Source organism: Fukomys damarensis, unplaced genomic scaffold (genome assembly GCF_012274545.1).
Source record: "Fukomys damarensis isolate Sample0158 unplaced genomic scaffold, DMR_v1.0_HiC HiC_scaffold_13, whole genome shotgun sequence".
Taxonomy (NCBI): domain Eukaryota; kingdom Metazoa; phylum Chordata; class Mammalia; order Rodentia; family Bathyergidae; genus Fukomys; species Fukomys damarensis.
Window position 1 is genome coordinate 17,122,848 of NW_022900925.1, and position 19,873 is coordinate 17,142,720.

Genomic DNA, 19,873 nt, shown 5'->3' on the forward strand with positions numbered 1-19,873 from the left:
TTTTTGTGCTGGGGATCGAACTCAGGACCTTGCACTTGGGAGGCAGGAGGTGGAACCACTGAGCTAAATCCCTGGCCCTTTAATTTACTTTTTAAAAAGTTTCAACAGGGCTAGGGGTTTGGCTCAGTGGTTCCACTACCTGCCTCACAATCTCAAGGCCCGAGTTCGATCCCCTCTACCAAAAACAAAGCTTCAACTGTTTGACTCAATTATAAATGTAACTCTAGTGTTTTATCCTTATCTATATCTAATACTGTCTCTTCACACTTGTTCTTTTATTTTTTAGCAGTTTAAGAGACAATTTACCAATTTACCCATTTAAAGTATACATTCAGGGCCAGGAATTTAGCTCAGTGGTGCCACCGCCTGCCTTGCAAGCACAAGGTCCCAAGTTCAATCCCCAGTACCCAAAATAAAAAAATTTTAAAATAAAGTATACATTCAGTGGTTTTTAGTATGTTCGGAACCATACAACTATCATCATGATCTAATTTTAGAATATTTTCATCCCCTCAAAAAGAAACCCCGTACCCATTAGCAATCATTCCCTATAGCCTCCCCTTTCCACCCCATGCCCTATCCCCTAAAAACTATTCACCTACTTTCAATCTTTCTATTTGACTTCTGGGTATTCTATATAAATGTAATCATATAAAAGGACTTTTAAAATAGACTTCTTTCACTTAGCATAATGTTTTTAAGGATTACCCATGTTATGGCACATAACCTTACTTTACTCCTTTTCATGACCAAGTAATACTGTATTGCATGGATACATTACATTTTATTTCCCATTCATCGGGTGATGAACGTTTGAGTTGTTTCCAGCTTTTAGCTATTTGAATAATGCTGTATGAAATTTTTGTACAGGTTTTTATGTAGACATATATTTCCATTTCTTAGGGTTTATACCCAGATGTCCACCTTGCATCTTATATATGAGATTTAGATTGTGTCTGTGGGTTTGAAATATAGTAGAATGAATCTGACCAAACATAATGACTTTCCTTTCTCATTTTAAAATTTGAAAGATTTTTTAATAATGGAATTAGTCAGAAGTCTACAGCAAAATGGCAGGAATAGGAATAGGGCAAGAAAACTATTTTTTAAGAGGAGGTTGAGGGGAAGGCTTTCATACTTGCTGACCATTTAGACAAATACACCTGTTTGTCAATCTTTTTTTTTCTTCCTACTTCTCTCCACTTCTTGCACATAGCATGTTATAATCAAAAGCCATGTTGTTAACATAAGAGAAATATATGTAAATCTAAGACCGATGCGAGAGCAAGTTATTCTGGTACCTGTGATTATGTGGCAGTGTCAGTTACCTTACACACTTAAAAGATCTGGGCCTGGGTGGACAAGAATAAAGTTTTTAGTTCTTAGCTTGTCATCATTTATCACAGCATATTTTCTGTGTAATGAAATTTCACCTTATTTTTATAAATGGTATAAGAATATGTAAGAATTAAAATAATGGCCATTTCAAATCACCTAATATGTTTAGAAGAATAACTATCCCTAATATGCTAGATTTGATATACATTCTCCATTTAATATTAGACACTAATATGGAATTATTTTAAACTATTGATTTTATTCTAGGGAGAACTATTTTAGGGAGTTAGAATCATTCTAGGGAGAATGATTTTTTTAGGTTAAGTTCAAGGGAAAATTATAATTATAGAAATAAGAATAAGAAAAGATTATCTTTTAAAGTTAGGGATAATTCTTCAAGCACTAATTATATTCCCCATTTCAAAATGCCTTTATTGATACCTTCAGTAGTCTGAAAGCATAGCCAGTGGTGCCTCTACCTGCCAGATCTCACCAGCAGATCTCCTACCACCATCTCATTCACCACTGTAGAAAACTGAGATTGATCTCAAGTGTACTTGCCATAGGAGAAATCCAGATTTTAATGTATAGACTAAAAGTGAATATTTAAAGATTCAGCCTATCATTCTCTTTCCATTTAAAAAGGAATAATTATATTATTTAATTTCTGTATCTGATTATTTAATTTCTTTAGAACCAGAACTTTCCTTTACAAATCATTAGTAGAAGGAATCCTCTGTGTTCATTTAGAATGTAGAATAATTATCCTTTGCTTTATAAATTTCACTAGGTGATCTTCAGCAGCATCTCCAAGCAATGTTCATATTACTTCGCCCGGAAGACAACATCAGGCTGGTAAGTTAATAGTATCATCATAACTCTCTTCCTCAAAAGACTGCCTAAAATAGCCAACATTAATTAAACAGTCCTTTTTGTGTTCCACACAATGCTGGGAATTATGTGTAGAGTAGGAAAGAAGAATGATATGCCCCATCATCCAAGAGATTAGAATTTCATTATGGGTATAAGATGATGTGGAGTGATGTAAATAATTTGATGATTTAAGACTGTTTATAAACACTATAGTTATTACCTATAACAATAATTGAAGTTCAGAAAAGAGAGTAAAAACTTGGAAATTTAGAGGAAAATTTTATGTAGACAGAATCGGAACAGGTCTTGAAGGATAATGAAAAATGGATTAGTAGAAAGACTTTGTGTTTCTAGATAATGATGTAACTTAAGCACACATAGGGAGGGAAAAGGATGGAGTGAAATCCTCAAGGATAGATGCTGACCAGAGTCAAGAGACCTGGGCCTCACTCCTTGCTTAGGCTAGGCTGTCTGTCCTTTTCCTCATCTCCTAACTGCTTATCACAGTGGAAAGGATCAGCTGGATGTGGTGGCACACACCTACTAGCCAAGCATTTGGGGGGCTGAGGCAGGAGGATTGTCATGAGTTGCAAGTCAACCTGGACTAGATAGTGAGTTCAAGGCCCGCCTGGATTATATAGCCAAGACCCCTTAAAACAACAACAACAACAACAATTTGGGGCCAGGGATTTAGCTCAGTGGTGCTGCTGCCTGTCTTAAAAGTGCAAGGTCCTAAATTCAGTCCCCAGCACAAAAAAACAAAAAACAAAAAACTGAAAGGATCAAATAGGACATGAATATACACTGCACTGCAGAGTGCGAAACACAGCCTAAATGTGAACACTATTATTACCATGGGGAAGATAGAGACCAAAAAACATAGCAGGCAAGTGTGGATTTAATGCTGTAAACTAGAAGTCTCACACTGCAGCTCACAGACGAGATATTATTGTTTGGACCATGCAGTATTTTTTGCTTTTCAGGTTGAGTTTTTATGTTTTGTGGGGGGAGTGCTGGTTTTTTGTTTGTTTGGTTTGTTGTTTTTTTTTTTTTGCACATAGGGCCTTCTCACTGAGTTGCATCCCTTGTAACCCCCTTCTTATTTTTCCTTTTCTTCCCCCATGGGGATGAAGGCTGAACCCCAGGGTCTTCATACTGGACCACATCCCCAGCCTTTTATTTATTTTTTTGTTTTGAGACAGGGCCTCTTTTAGTCACTAAGTTGCCCGGGCTGAGATCAAACTTGCAATCCTCCCATTACTGGGTTTTGGAGTGCTGGCTCTCCTTCTAGGGGTACTTTGAACAAAGAACAAGGCTTCTTGCCTTGAACAGAGAACTGGACAAAGCAAACACAAAAGGCAGTGAACTTTTATGTTTATTAAAGGTAGGAAAAAAAATGAAAAAATGTGGGGGGCAGGGATTTAGTTCAGAGCTTCCATCGCCTGCCTTGCAAATGCAAGGACCTCAGTTCGATCCCTATATGGGGGTGGGGGAGATGCTCTGTGTAGTTATTTGGGACCAGATAAAAGTAGGAAAAAAGTACACTGTATAGTGGGAGAGTGTGTTACTGTGTAAGAGAGAATATAGTAGCAGAAATCTCAATGGTGACTGTTCTTTTTGTATCTCACACTCCAGGCTGATGTCAGGTCTAGGCTGTCCCATCCAAAACTGCTGAAGTTGTTGTGAGAGGTCCACATGCAGGGCTTTGAGAACTGTTTCGAGCATGTGTTCTGGGATTTTGCAATGAACAGGCCATACCTACTTCCCCAACCAGACTTCCATGCCCGCATCACCAGCCTCATTTTCCCCTGAGAAACTCATATCCCCGTAATGGGCTGCTGAGGGAGCGGAGGTCTCAGTCAGATTACTTCTTGCTGAAAGGAGCTGTAGGCCCTACCTACTGGGAATTAAGTGCTCTCCAACTATCTTAGGGTACTGTGTCCCCCTAGCTGTATGAAAGAAATAAAAACCTGTTGGAAGACAATGAGAAAAAGTTAGTGTCTATACACAAAGGACTATTGAGCTGCCTGTTTGACGAGAGAAAGCTTGGTGAATTTGTCAGGAAAGTTGCTTTACTATTAAGTTGGAGATGTAGAGACCAAATATGAGAAGAAATAGATTAGATTTCCACACTTTCTGTAGAGAAGAAAGTATAGCAAAGAAGGATGTTAGATAAATTATCTAGACCCTGCGAGCCATAGCCTTTGCAAGATTACTCTCATCATGGAATCTAATTAAAAACAGGAACCTCAATGCAAGAGCCTATTTATTTATCTGCACCCAAAGCAGTAATGGAGTCTTTCCTTTTGAAGAGGAACCTCAAGACTTCCAGAGGTTCATAGGAATGGCTTTGTTGTTTTAGGAGGTCTTTTTGTTCAGACAGTTCAAGTGGAGCTGGCTTTGTAATTGCCAGACCTCCCCAGAGTATGCCCCTCTCCTCTATATATGGTCTGATCTTGCCAACATTCAAAGCCTGGGCAAGATTTGCAGAACTGTTAGGTGGTTACTGCTAGTCCTGGTCACGTGAAAATTCGAGTGACCATTTCCTATGTAGGGTTTTTATAACTTTCCACCATATTCCTTGAGGAAGGACCAGTTTAATGGTTTTTCAGGAACTGGGAATAAAGCTTGTGTCTTTAAGGACTATAAGTCTACACTTCTTGCCTCTTTACCAGTCTTTTGATTTCTCAAGGAGGTGTTAGGGTCTCTTTGGAGTCACTTGCAATGAATGACAGCAACCTGCTTGAGAAGATAGACTAGAGTTTTAACTAAGAGTTTTATAATTACCTGTTTGTGTTTTACTTTATTAGTTAGCAAGCTCCCTTTTTTCCAGATTGGTGCATGGGTGTGTAGAACCTATTTGGAGTCTGTGTAACTCATTACCTTTTTGCCTTTTCCTAGTACCAATGCCGGAGGAAGGGATATGAGCCCTGCTTTTTGAGCAGAGATCCCTGTGGGTAGGGGTTTGGCCCCACTGACCTATTGCATACTAACAGCTGCGTAACCTGCCTTTCAGTGTCCATGGACAAAGCTACTTCCATTAGTGAACCACACCTCCTGAGAGTCTTAGAAGGGCAGGTCACTGATGTCCTCACTGCCACATAGGTCTGGGAAACCATATGTTCACAAGAGTAGCTAACTCTGAGTCTATAGGCACCAGAGAAGTAGATTAAGAATAGGGCAAGTCATTGGGAGAGGAAAAGTGACAGGGTCTTGCTTTGTAGTTCAAGCTGGCCTTGAACTCATTGAACTTAGCAATTCTCCTGCCTAAGCCTTCCAAGTGCTAGAATTACAGGAGAGTGACACTACACCCAGCTAAGAATAGTGCAGGTCTTTATGGTAACCTGCTTTGGCCTTTACCAGAATTGTAGAGTTGTCCCAGTTTTGCTAGTAAATCCATTCCTAGTAAGAAAGTGGGTCATGGTGGGACAATTAAAACTGATGGATGAACATTTGACCTTTGAATTGACCTGTCAAAGCAGAAGTACAGAAGCTCTGACTATGGCTCCCTTCAAGCCCAATTGTGGCTATAGGTCTAGAAAAGGATTTTCCAGAGAAGAAAGTTAAAATAGAAACCAAAGGAAATGAAATCACTTACCCATGAATCCAGGGTCATCCAGGGTTTCTCATAGGAGATGAAAGATGTTTGTCAGTAGGGGCATTTCAGGTTGCCTTGGGCCCTTTCAGTCCTCTTCATCAGAGCAGAAGGGTTTTGGATGGCCTACCCCTCTCTGGGACTGGGGACAGTCAATCCTTCAGTGCCATGAGTCAGGCACATCAACCACTTGACACTTGGAGCAGGGCCTGGGAAGTAGCTTGGTACATTCGTCGTGTGCCCAGTTTTCTTGCATTTAAAACAGGAACTCTTAAACCCGGCATGGTGGCTCACGCCTGTAATCCCAACACTCAAGAGGCTGAGGCAGGAGGATCACTATGAGTTCGAGACCAACCTGGGCTACATAGTGAGTTCCAGATCAGTCTCAACTACATAGTGAGACGCTGTCTCAAAAAACCAAATAAATAAATAAATAAAATAAAACAGGAACTTAAAAAATAAATAAATAAAACAGGAACTCTTTTCTTAATTATCATGGGTTTTCTCTTAGATGACTTGGGTGTGTTCAAAGCATTGCCAGTTGCGACAGCTATAATTGTGGCTCTTCTCATTTCATCTTCCTCTGGGTCCCAATTGTCGAACACAGAAAAAGACTATGTCTAGCAGTTGAGTCATATTTGAAAATACTTGATCTTTATGGAGTGCTAAACTCTGATGGAAACTGGTGGGAGAGGCCTATATCCCCATGAGAGATGGGCATCTGAAGACAGGATCATCAAAGATATCAAGTCCTTGGTTTTTTTCCAGAGGTAAAGAGCCATAAAAGGTTGAGCATTGTTTTAGGTGTTTCCTTGCCTTTTTCAAAAAAATCTAACTGAAAAATAGTATTGTCAGTTAGACTGCCATTCTGCACCTGTCTCACTATTTCTTAGTTCATTCTGGACCCAGACAGTATTGCAATAGAAGATAAATTGTTAAAGACAAGGGTGGAGCCCTCAGAGCTCCAACTAGCTACCTGTGTGGGGCATATGAGAGAGAGAAAATACTAGGTCTGGGGTCCTTCACAGGAAATCCCCCACAGAAGGATGTAGGCCCATTGAGTCCTTGGAGCATTTTCCATGAGACTCAAGTGTACTACCAGATTACAGCAAAATTGGTGCCTTCATTTTTTTTTTTTCCTTAGAAATTTCCATCTTATTGCCAACTATGACTCCTTCAGGGTGAAATGTTCCAAATTTTTAAGGATACAGCCTAATGATGAGGTCTCTGGAATCTGCAGGATATTTCCCATGGTGCATTGGCCCACTGACTCCTTAAAGAAAAGGTTGGAGGGCCAGGGATTTAGCTCAGTGGTGCTGCCACCTGCCTCAAACTTAAGGACCGAGTTTGATCTCTGGTACCAAAAAAAGAAAAGAAAAAAATAGAGCCCCTACCTTCAAGACTCCTTTAGCCATTTGAGCCCCAGAGATCAGGGTGGAGCCTTCTGGGGAATTCCCTTAGTTCAGGGTCGGCCGTGAACACACCTGGGGATTCACTTAGCCACTTGAGAAGGAGTACACTCTTAAAAGATTAGTGTGGAGTTCCCCTTCCTGGAGCTTCCTTAGATGGTAGTCCACTGGCTTTCTTACTATGCTTAAGGCCCTGGGTTTGAGCCTTAGCACCACTAAGGAAAAAGAAAAAAGAAAAGCAATCCATATTTAGATCTTAAGAAGTCAAAAATTTCTGGCAGCACTGGGATTTTATTCTTACATGAAAAATTTGGCCAGCCTGGACTGCAAAGAGGTTGAACCTAGTTTCTTATTTACCATAATCCCCAAATAACCTGTTGTCTCCTGGATACTTAAAGTCAACTATCAATCACCATTTGTCATTATTTTTGCACTGTTTTCTTATTGTAATAACTGTTATAAAAATAGGAAAACAAATAAGAATGTTTCTTTGTGGAAATTAAGAAGTACTTCTACCCACTTACTCACAGGGCTTACTTCTCCAAGCTAACCTAGATACTAACTAGAGGTAGTACCTCTCCCTCTTCAGTAAGCAGTTATGAAACATTACAGGAATTTCTTTGTTATGTGTTTGTTTTGGGTGTTTGGTTTTGTATGTCTGTTTTTTTATTTTACTTTAGGTACTAGGGATTGAACCTAGGGGACCCTTACCACTGAACTATATCCCTACCCCTTTTTATTTTTTAAGATAGGTGTCTCTCTAAATTGCTCAGGCTGGCCTCAAACTTACGATCCTTGTGCTTGAGCCTCGCAAGTACCTGGGATTACAGTTTTGTGCCACCATACACAGGTGAAACGTTGCAGATTTTTGAGCCAAGAAATGAAAAAAGACAGCTACAGGATTTAAGGAAAGAAGATTCTCCAAAAGGTAATACAGAGTAGAGAGGAGGAAGAGGAGGAGGAGGAGGAGGCCCATGGGTAGTTTCTCCAGTTATCTAGGGATGTGGTCATGAGCCCTTCTAAAGTTGTTACTAAGAGATTGAGTGAGAAGACTAAGGATGTATGTAGCTCAGTGGTTGAGGGCTTGCATAACAAGTTTGATTCCTAACACCACAAAAGAAGGGGAGGAAGAGAGGGAGAAAGAGAGTGAGAGCCACAGACACATTAGTCTCTGATCTCTATAGTATAATCACTGTTATTTATTTCTTAATCATTCTGTGTTTAAATTTTACAGTCCTTTCTCTCAAATGCTCCTTCTATTGCCTTCTTTTTTACATGCCCACTAATTTGTTTAGAAATTTAATTTGAAATTTAAAGGAATCTTTTCCTAATTATTTTATCTTATTCTTTATCATTTCATTAGTTTTTAACTTTGTGTCCTACTCCAGAAATAATATTATACATTTACATAAATTTTGTCTGTACTTCTTGATATAAATAAAACCTTGGTTCATGCGCATAATTTGTGCTAGAAACATACTTGTAATCCAAAGCACTTGTTTATCAAAGCAAATTTCCTCATAAGAAACAATGGAAACTCAGATGATTCATTCCAAAAAGTAATTTTTAAAATACAAAATATAAAGAAAAATAAATTAACCTGCATTTACCTTTGAAAACTTTGGTGGCTGGTAGGGAGACAAGAGAGAGGAAGTGTTGGATGACTTTAGCTGTCACTAATAGAATCACTGCTATCTATTGGCTAAATGGAATACTTTACTTTTCATGCAACTTTAACAAGGAATCAATCCTACTTAGTTTTGCCTCCTTTTAAGGATTGTGCAGAAGTGTGACATTACATTGTCATTAAATAGATTCATCAGCTAGGCATGATGGCACACACCTGTAATCCCATTAGTTAGAAGTCTGAGGCAGGAGGAAGACTATAGTTTGAGGCCAGCCTGGGCTCCATAGTGGGTTCAAGGCCAGCCTGAACTGCATAGTGAGACCCTGTCTCAAAACAAAAGATTTATCGCTTGGATTACTACAACCTTGTTTAGGTGTTGCTTTTCTACAAAATTTTACACTGTTTCTCACATTTTACATTCTACCTAATCTCGTAAGGGATTCCTCCACCTTTCTCTCCTGCTCTACAGACAAGATCTCCTCCATAACTTCTTGCAGTTTTGAGATCATCACCCACTATGCCACTGAGGGGGGAAGAACCATTGGCTTAGTTGTGATCAGGTGACATTTGGCATCAAGTACTACTCATCTTGTAAGACATAACTCATTGATCAAGTTAACATTTATTAGAAATGTCTGCTTGTCTTGCAGAGCATTCCCAGAACAAGTTACTTGCAATCCAGGGTTTTACTGTACTTCTTTCTCGAACAGCCTTTTTAAAAATTAACAGGAGGGGGGGGTGAAGGGAGGGCAGAGGTAAGGGGAAAAAATGAGAATCAAGACTTGTCATGTAGATGTACAAGATCCCAACAATGAATGTAACTGCACTGTATCCCTAAAATGTACCAATAAACTCAATTAAAGCTGAAAAAAAATGAACAGGAAGGGGGATGCAGTTCTTATAGCATTAATATCCAAAGCAAGCTGGACATGGTGGCGCACAACTGTAATCCCAGCACTCGGGAGGCTGAGGCAGGAGGATTGCTGTGAGTTTGAGACCAGCCTGGGCTACATAGTGAGTTCCAGGTCAGTCTCAACTACATAGTGAGACCCTGTCTCAAAAAAAAAAAATATCCAAAGCAATAACTTTCAGATTTTGGAGTACAGGAAGCTCATGTAGAGAGATTTTTTTTTTTTTTTTTTTTTTTTTTTTTTTGTGCCAGGGATCAAACTCGGTGAGGCAGGTGGTGGAACCATGGAGCTAAATTCCCAGCCCAAGAAAGATTTTTTTTTTAACTATCAATTACTAGGCTCTGTTCAGGGGTAGGCAGTAATAATTTGTATTTCTAATAAGATTCCAAATGATGCTGATGCTGCTTACCCAGAAATCATAGTTGGAGTAAACTCCACTAACACTAGATGTACATACTAGTTGCCCAATAGATATTTGCTGATAGCTTCCAAAAAATTGTCTGGTTTGGTAAAGCTAAAGCTGAAATATTACAATTCATTTTTATCTTTTTCTTATCTTTATCTTTCTGGTTTGAACCTTTAAATATTAAACTATAAGAGAGAGAAAGCATGAAGGATACAGTTAGGAAGACAGAGTTGGCAATTTAAATGTTCTCTTTTCCAAGTAAAATATGTAGCTTCAGCTACTTTACAATTATAAAATATAAATTCAGAAAATGTAACTGATGCCTCTGAATTCAGAGTTAAAATGACAAGCCTGTTTACAGTTGTTTTGAATTATTACAAACACATAGTCATTATGTTTCAGATTATTGAGTGAGTCATCTTCAAGAAAATGAGTGAATGCATTGTATGACTTTGGACAAATTAGCACTTTTCTAGCTGAATGGAGCATTTGTAGACTCAAAGCAAAGGCTTTTGTTTTGAGTTAAATTTGAAATGCTAAAACTCCTATCTTGGGACTTGTGCTTAAGATTAAAAGTTTGATAGTCAATTGAAAGCCCTGCCTTTTTTAAAATTAATTTTATTGGTACATTTAATATATACAATATAATGAAATTCATTGTTGGAAATTGTACCTTTACATAATCAATCTTGCTTCTTATTTTCCCCCTTCCCCTTCCCTCCCTTCAACACCCCCTTCCTCCCCATCTACAAAGACTTTGTTTCCATTATGTTTTATTTTCTCATAACCCAGCCATATCCCACATATTCCTTAAGCATTGAAAATAGAGTAAACCAACTTTTCCATCTAGGGAAGCGCTGCATTTCGCGCCCAGGTAGGTGTTCAGCATGAACTTTAGGAAAACTAGCTGCTCCAGTAAGGAACTGGTTTTAAATTCTCTTGCACATTATCAAAGACACTAGATGGATAACAGTTTATTTATTTGTTTGTTTGTTTACTGTACCTGGGATCAAACTCAGGACCTTGCACTTGAGAGGCAGGCAGCAGACCTACTTAATTTTTTTCTTTTTTTGCTACCGGGGATCCAACTTGGGTCCTTGCGCTTGCAAGTTAGGCGGCAGAAGCACTGAGCTAAATCCCTGGCCCTACTTCATTTTTTTAAAAGACTGGAAAATTAATAATTTTCAGGAAATCTGCTATAACTTAAAGAATATAACTAGGGCTAAGAAAATGAAATCTGAGGATGTAGCTCTGAGGAAGAGTGCTATGTGTTGCTGTTTTCCCAGAATGTTTATTTTGGAAATGTTTACTCTTTTCTAAGTATAAATGTCTTACGTAGGATTTTTTTTCTTAATTCAGAAAGGTATAAAGATGAAATCACCATATCCTACTCTAAGAAAACTATTCATAGCAATTTAGATAAGTGTCCTTCCTTTTGTGTGTGTGTGTGTGTGTGTGTGTGTGTGTGTGTTTGTATATGAAGAGCAGAGTGGGAAACCAAGACAGAGAAAGAGCATACAAGTGAGCCAGAATGCACCACTGCATGGCTGCTGTGGTTTGGTTTGGTTTTTGTCTTTCAAAAACACTATTGAGATACATATTGTTTTGTTTTTTATTTTTTTGAGATACATGTTGTTTTATGACCTGCCCCTTTTGTAGTTTATCATGGGTATTTTTCCTTGTAAGTAAATAAATCGTGGAGTTTTTGTTTGTTGGTGGTGCTGAGCATTGACTGCTGGGCCTTGCACATAGTAGGTGAGCACTGTGCCACAGACCTACATCCCCAGGCCTTAAATCATGGTGTGTGCTTGTTTGTGTGTTTCTTTGCTTATTTGTTTTGAGGTAATGGAATTATACTCTGCAAGAATTCTACACTGAAGTACATCCCCACCCCTAATTTTTTTATTTTGAGACGGTGTCTTACTGTGTAGCTCAAGCTGGCCTTTAATTAATGATCCTCCTCACTCAGCCTCCCAAGTAGCTAGGATCACAGGCATCCACCAAATCATGATATTTTGTTCGTTCGTTTGTTTGTTTGTTTGTTTGTTTTGAGACAGGGTCTCACTATGTAGTTGAGACTGACATGGAACTCACTGTGTAACCCAGGCTGGTCTCAAACTCACAGCAATCCTCCTGCCTCAGCCTCCCATGTGCTAGTATTACAGGCGTGCACCACCATACCCAACAAATCATGATTTTTAATGGCTACACTTAGAATATAATTTATGGATTTTAATTTAAGAACTTCATATACAGACTTTTTAAAATTGAGACTTCCTCAGAGTAATTCCTTTAAGGACAGCGTTCTTTAATGATTACTGTTATATCTAAAGTCTCTTTTAATCTTAGCTATTGGCTTTGCTTTGTTCTTTTGGCTTGAATTTAGTATTTACATACTTTTGAATACTTTCCCTTTGATGGACTGGGTGAGCTGCCTGTCTAGACATTAGGTCTTTACAATGTAGCTTCTGTGGAGATAAATATTGCATACATGCATGGCCATAATGTAAGATTGTTAGTGAAAATCAATTGAAGGTAATGGTGCAGTGTAAGCTTAAGGAACAGTATTTCCTAATAATAGATAAGATAATGCTGATGAGAGAAGCTCTTGTGCCAAGTAGGGCTGTGAATGGCTTATGCTTAGGCTAAGAATTTAAAGTAGATTCTGAGAAAAGTTCTAACATCATTGTTTGAATGATGAGCTTTCAAAACAGGTTGGGTATTTATTTTCAGGAATAAGCAGAGGCAAGAAATGACTTCTCAGATCTATCTCAGTCCTGAGAGTACCGAATATATTATAGTTCACCTGAAACTTGAAATACTATTCCAAAATTAGGCAATAAATGGACTTTTTAGAATAATTATCTCAGTTACTGGTACATCTCAATTTTTAAGATTATTTTGTTTGGACAATTAGTATGTAAGAAATGTCCTTTTCAATAAGATCTTTAGTTTTTAATCAAGTCAGTCTCGATAATCTCATTCCAGTCATTTATTCCTAAATTCTGGAGACTCAGAAAACATTAGAAGTGCTGTTATTTTCAATATAGGGTATTACATAAAAACTGCCATTTTAAATTACATTTCCCTGATTGATATGATAAATTAAATTGTTAGGTTTCAGTGATATTTTACTTAACTGAGAAAGTGAGCTAAATTTCAAATGGGGGAGAGATTAGATTTTCCTTTATGCTTATGGCTTATAGATTCTTAATTTCTTAATGTAGAATCTTGAAACATGCAAGAAACTCTCAGATCTATCATTTAGCATTTTGGAATTTTTTAAAGATTTCATCTTACCCCTTCAAGTAGGATGTATGTTGAGTTATGTCATGCTTTCTAACTTCCTCATTAAAGTTCCACTTACCATTCGTAAGACTTTATTAACTATTATAGATACTGTTAGAGGCCTCTGATTAAAGCAAATATCAAATGCTATTCGTCAAAGAAACTTAAATTTAAATAGATATGAGGTGTGCCTGGTAGTCAAGACCCCATGAGGCTTGGAGTCTGTTCTTGGTATTTTAAATAAATTGCTTTTTTAAAAGAGACAATGAAGGCCGGGGTAGAGTATTTGCTTAAGAAGTGCAGGGCCCTGGGTTAGATCCCACAACCATAAAAACATGTAAATAAAAAGAGACAACTAATATTTATACTTAATATCACTTACAAAAAAACTTGCTCCCCATTCCTAATTTGTCCTGATACATTGCATTATGAATAATATTTATGAAGATTATGTTTTCATTTTATCACCTTTAAAATGACCCATCAGTTGTCACTAGTTCTTATAAGAGTTATAGATAAATTGTCAGAAGCACAGTTCAGTTTTTTTCATGCCATTTATACTTGAGCCTTGCCAGAAACTCTCAGAGCCTTGACAGAGGATTTTAACAGCCTCTTGACATATTCAGAAAACTGAACAGTTCAAAGCCTGCCAAAATATGCCCAAGTTTAAATATCCTGTAATATCTGGGACGTTGTTTATAAGAAATCCTAGTTATAAGGCACACATATGCAAATACCTAATAGTATCTCTGGTGTGAAAAACTAAAATAGTACTCAAGATCCTAATGGGACAATTAGCAAATAGGAAGAAAAGGACCAAAGGTGTAGGGACAGTGAGAAGGATAGGGAAAGGGGAATAAGGGAGGGTGGGGACAAGGAGAAAAAATGAGAACCAAGACCTGGCATGTAAAGGTACAAGATTCCAGTAATGAATGAAACTGTATTGTCTGCCTAGAATATACCAATAAATTCAATTAAAAAAAAAAAGAAATCCTAGTTTATGCTCAGTGGTTCTGATGTTTGATCAAGATTCTGAGTTCGATCCCTAGTACCAAAAAAAGAAAAGAAAGAAAGAAATAATAGTTTACCTGTACAGGTTGTCTGGTTAATTAAACATGTTTTAGAATGTTTTTATAGAGAAAATAATCAATGCTGCCTCCAAGTCCACTTCATGTACAGTTACTGTTACCCATGGTTCTGTATGTTTAATGCTTCTTCCTCCATCCCAGCTGACTAGGTCTAAACCTTAGTCCTTTAAAATGTTAGTTCCTTGGCCAGGTGTGGTGGCCCACGCCCATAATCCCAGCACTCTGGGAGGCTGAGGCAGGAGGATCGCTGTGAGTTCGAGACCAGCCTGGGCTACATAAGTGAGTTCCATGTCAGTCTCAACTACATAGTGAGACCCTGTCTCCAAAAACCAAAAATAAATAAATAAATAAAATGTTAGTACCTTTTAGCTTCTCATAAGTGAATTTGGTCCTAAATGCTCCATTTTTCATGGAACATAAAATTAGCAAAGTGCATTTGGCATCCAATTGATGGGCATTACCTTCTTATGTTAGCTCTTACTAGAAAAAATGGTTAATGTAGCCACTTCTACTATCACAGAGATAACCATGGGAGTCTCATCTTATGAGTCATGTAAACTATGTAATTATGCCTATTTTTTCTTTGGCCATCTGGAAATATGGATAGAGTTAAGGGGAAGGAGACCCCAACAAGATCAGCATTTACAGAATTCCAGATGGAAATCTGTAATAAATATCTTGAGCCAGTTGATGGATTGAAACAGTTTCTTTTCTGAGATGAGGCTCAGGAATTATTTTACATAGAAGAAAATGAATCCAGAAAATATTATTTGCTATCTTTTTGGACTTCTTATTAAAATTTGTAGACCTGATGAAGTAGAAAATCCATCCTTATGAACTCATTACTTAGGTTTAATGACCTTCAGTGTTTTGCCTGGCTTGTTTCATCTAACCGCCTTTTTTTTTCCCCATTGGAAACATTTCCCCATGGAAACACTGTCTTATTGGAACATTTAAAGAAAAACACAGACATAATGTCATTTCATTACAAATATTTAAGTAAAGACATATTAACTCCATTGCTGTTATCACACTAACAGTAAATAAATCCCTAATTTCATCTAAAATCCTGACTGTATTCACATTTTCTGAAGGTACTTTTAAAACATAAATAGCTGGGTGTGGTGGCGCACGCCTGTAATCCCAAGACTCAGGAGGCTGAGGCAGGAGAATCTCTGAGAGTTCAAGGCCAATTTGGACTACGTAGTGAAACGTGGTCTCAAGAAAACAAAATGAAACAAAACCAAATAAATAAACAATAAATTAAAACCATTTGAAGAAAATGTAAGAAGCTTCTCAAAAAGCACTCTCTTTGAATTATCATTAAAGTAAAAGAAAATCGTACAGTTTATAAACGTGCAGGAATTCAGTATGGGCTGGGAATGGTGGTACATGCCTGTAGTCCCAGCACCACTGGGAGGCTGAGGTAAGAGAATCTCAAGTCCAATCCTATCATGGTCATCTTAGCCTCTTAGCAAGATTCTGTCTCAAAACAAAAGTAAAATATAGCAAGACTGGGCATGGTGGCACACATCTATAATCCCAGCACTCTGGAGGCTGAAGGAGGAAGAGCACCGTGAGTGTGAGGCCTGCACTAGAAAGTGAGACCCTTTCTCAAAAATAAACAAAAAAAGGCTGGGGATGTAGCTCAGTGCACATCCTGGGTTCAGTCCTCATTATGACCAAAAAAAGAAAGGGAAACAGCCAAAAACTCCCTTAGATCATGCTAGCTGTTTGCTTCATGTAATTGTGGGAACTGCATCTGTAACACCAGTGCTTATATTCATAATCTTTATATTCTCAGTCTTTCAAACATGCTCTGCCAGTTGTTAGACATTATAGTACTAACAGACATTTATGGCACTTTTACTATATGCCAACCACTGTCCTTTACATTCATTATTTCATAAGACTCTTAAGACAACAGATAAGTGTTATTATACCTCCCTCCAATTGATTTAGTAACTTGACAAAAGTTTTATGGTTAGTGTTTCAGTTGAAATTTAATGTTTGTGTATGTGTGTGTGGTACTGGGGATTGAACCCAGAAGTACTTTGTGGCTGAGCTACACACCCAGTCCTTCTGTTGAATTTTATTTTGAGACAAGGTCTCATTTGCCCTGGTTTATCTGGAACTTGCTATCCTCCTGCCTCAACCTCTCAAGTAGCCAAGATTATACAACTGTGTAATCTTAGTTTGAGCTGGGATTTGAATCTAGGTCTCCTAACTATTGGCTCTGCTGCCTTCCTTAGTAAGCTTTAAAATGCTAATGAATTAGAATTTTAATCACTTTACATATATTACAAACTCCCTAAGGATTGCAGAGAAAAGGGACCATACTGAAGAATTGGTTATACTGCTCTTCTCTCTTAAACTGTTAATTGGTATTGGGGAGGATGGGGCCAGGTGGATCAATAGCATTTTCCCAGAATTTAAAACATAAATATTTTCTAACATTACATCAAGATATAAAATTCAGAGATAAAATAAAAAAATAAAATTCAGAGTCAAGGAGAGAACTTCACAGTTTTGTATGACTTGGGAGGAAGAGAAATATGGGAGCTTTCGGGAAGCAAGATTATCAGTGGAGCAGGGAATGGGGAAGACAAAAAAGAAATAATAAAATAATAATAGAAAATAATAATAATATAATAATAAAAAAATAATAATAAAGAAATAATAAAAACATGAATGCTTTAAAAAAACAAGTATATAGCTGCCAGAGCTTAGTCTCGCATGACTGTAATCCCAAGTGCTGAGGAGGCTGAGCCAGGAGGATCACACATTCAAAATCAGACTGGGCAATTTAGCAAGACCCTAACACAAAATAAAATGTAGAAAAGGGCTGGGGATGTAGCTCAATGGTAGAATGTCAGTTCCAATACCAGAAGAGCAAAGGGAGGAGGGAAAAGGAAGGAAGTCAGGAGAAAGAAGGGGCTGGGGGAGTGGGGAGCGCGCAAGTGATTAATAGAGTTTAAATGATCTGAAACTTCTTCTTTTAAACTTCTTAATTTCTCTGTTGTCTGTTATCCTCCAGGCTGTAAGATTGGAAAGTACTTATCAAAACAGAACACGCTATATGGTAGTAGTTTCAACTAATGGTAGACAAGACACTGAAGAAAGCATCGTCCTAGGAATGGATTTCTCTTCTAATGACAGGTATGAAACCATAAAAGTAATCGGTTCTAGTTGCCCTTTGAGCTATTACAAAATATCTGGTATGGTTCTTCTATTAAAGTACAAATCATGAAAAATCATTTAAGAGCTGGGTGTGGTGGCGCATGCCTATAATCCCAGCACTTGGGAGGCCGAGTTTGAGGCCAGCCTGGCCTACATAACAAGACCCTGTCTCAAAAAAGAGAGAGCGAGAGAGAGAGAGAGAGAGAGAGAGAGAGAGAGAGAAAGAAACAGCTTTAAACCTCAATCTTGAGAGAAGCATGTTTCTCTCATCTTTAGTTAGTAATGGTATAAAGCAAATGATTTAAACTTGTATCTCCAGGGGAAAAGTTTCTTTTTCTTGGCAGTCTCTTTTACTCTGTAATGATACACTTGAGCGATTCAGGGCTACATGCCCTTTGGAGGAGTTTACCAGTGGTCCTGAGTTCAAGGAGAATCCCACCTGAAATGCAGTAAACTTTCCTTTTTCTTTTTTTCTTCAGAGTTAAAAGTAGGAAATGTTTTCTTAAACTCAGAATAGAACCTTTGATAATTATGCATCTTTGGATTTAGCTGTACTTCATATCATATCCTGTGGTTAAAGATATCATCAGAGAGAACCTAGTTTTGGGGTGTTTCGTTTTTGTTTTTTGGGTTTTTTTTTTATGTCCTGAAGGTTTTAGGCTCTTCTTTTTTTATGTTCCCACTTGTTCAGAAGAAACCTTGGGAAGACTGTGGAATGTGGCTGCTAAGCATATTTTTTTGCTCTGAGATAATAAGGTGCAGGAAATCCTGCCAGATGTCTCAAAGCATTGACTTCCTGGTTGAGGACTAGAATGGAACTGTGTAATGGCTAGGGATGTGACCCAGGCCTGGGGGAATTTAGCCACAAAAAGAGCTGGAGAATGGATGTGATTCTGATTGTCCTGATGTTGGGGGATGGGGGAAAAAAATCTCACTGTCACTAGAAAGTTTTCCAAAGCAACGAAGTTTACCTGAGCTTTTACACAGACATCAACCTGAAAATGACTTGTGGATTCACAGGGATCACAAGACCAGAGTTACTACCTTGTAAATCATTTGTAGCATGTAATTGTATGCTTTGAATTTACACAGCCTTGTAAACCAGTTTAAGAAGTTTCTCCTTAAGCTTAACTTCTGGTATTACCTAAGCAACACTTCTTTAGCAGTAACTTTTCTTGTAAGAGGACGTACTTTGTCTGTGTAAGGGTTTTAGGAACTCTGATTTGGGTTTCCTTTCTTCATTTGTACTTTCTAATAATAGCTTCCCACTAATCATCTATGGATATTTAATTTTGTTACATAAATAGAATCAAAATATCAGTTCCCCAGTCATAAGTAGCCACATTACAAGAACTCAGCTATATATGGCTAGATTCTCCCCTATGGAACTGTAGGTGTATAAAATACTGCCATTATTGCAGAAAGTTCAGTTGGCTAGAACCGATCTAGTTTGTGTTTCCTTTGTTCAGTTCTCCCTGACCCTTCCCTTGAAAACTTTATAAAACAGGAATGTGAGCTGCATAGAAACTTCAGTTGATTTTTCCCTGGAGACAGAAGGCAGTAACTCAGATTGTTCTAACCCAAAGAAATCAGATTGTGTAGTCGTATCTCTTTCACTTTGTCCTAAACTTTACCAGAAAGAATACAAATGGATGCCTAGTAATTTATCCTTCATGCACCATATCTTTCTGCTGTAATAGTCCTTCCTGAATCATATCTGACAAGATCTACTTACAAAAGGAAATTTTCATTTATAGAATACAAAATCGAAGATGGAAGCTAGAAGCTAGTTTTCATTCTTTGGTAAACTTAATATATACTATGAAATTCCCATATATCTTCTACTTAAAAGAGCCCCTTGAACAGTTAGAGAAATGCTGCTACTTCGGAATACTGCTGCTCACATAATCTACTGTCACTTCTATCTTAGTTGCTACTGAAGAAATATATATTGTTTTGTATCTGAAAATATAAAAAGTTAATGTTTCAAAATAGTATTCAGCTGGGCTGGGGATTTAGCTCAGTGGTTCCACCGCCTGCCTTGCAAGTACAAAGACCCAAGTTTGATCCCTGGTACAAAAAAAAAAATCAACTGAAGGGGCCAGGGATGTAGCTCAGTGGTGCAGCGGCTGCCTGGCAAGTGCAAAGTCCTGAGTTT

General features: G+C 37.9%; 1 protein-coding gene across 5 annotated transcripts in view; it reads left to right on the forward strand.

Moving 5' to 3' along the window:
- Window positions 1-19,873, forward strand: part of Ssh2 (slingshot protein phosphatase 2) — a 246,545-nt gene that overhangs the window by 173,625 nt on the left and 53,047 nt on the right. For all 5 annotated transcript variants that reach the window (XM_010642219.1, XM_010642223.1, XM_010642220.1 and 2 more), the window contains 2 exons: window positions 2,129-2,193; window positions 17,573-17,694. In XM_010642219.1, the coding sequence (XP_010640521.1) occupies window positions 2,129-2,193; window positions 17,573-17,694 (187 nt within the window). The remainder of the gene's footprint in view (window positions 1-2,128; window positions 2,194-17,572; window positions 17,695-19,873) is intronic.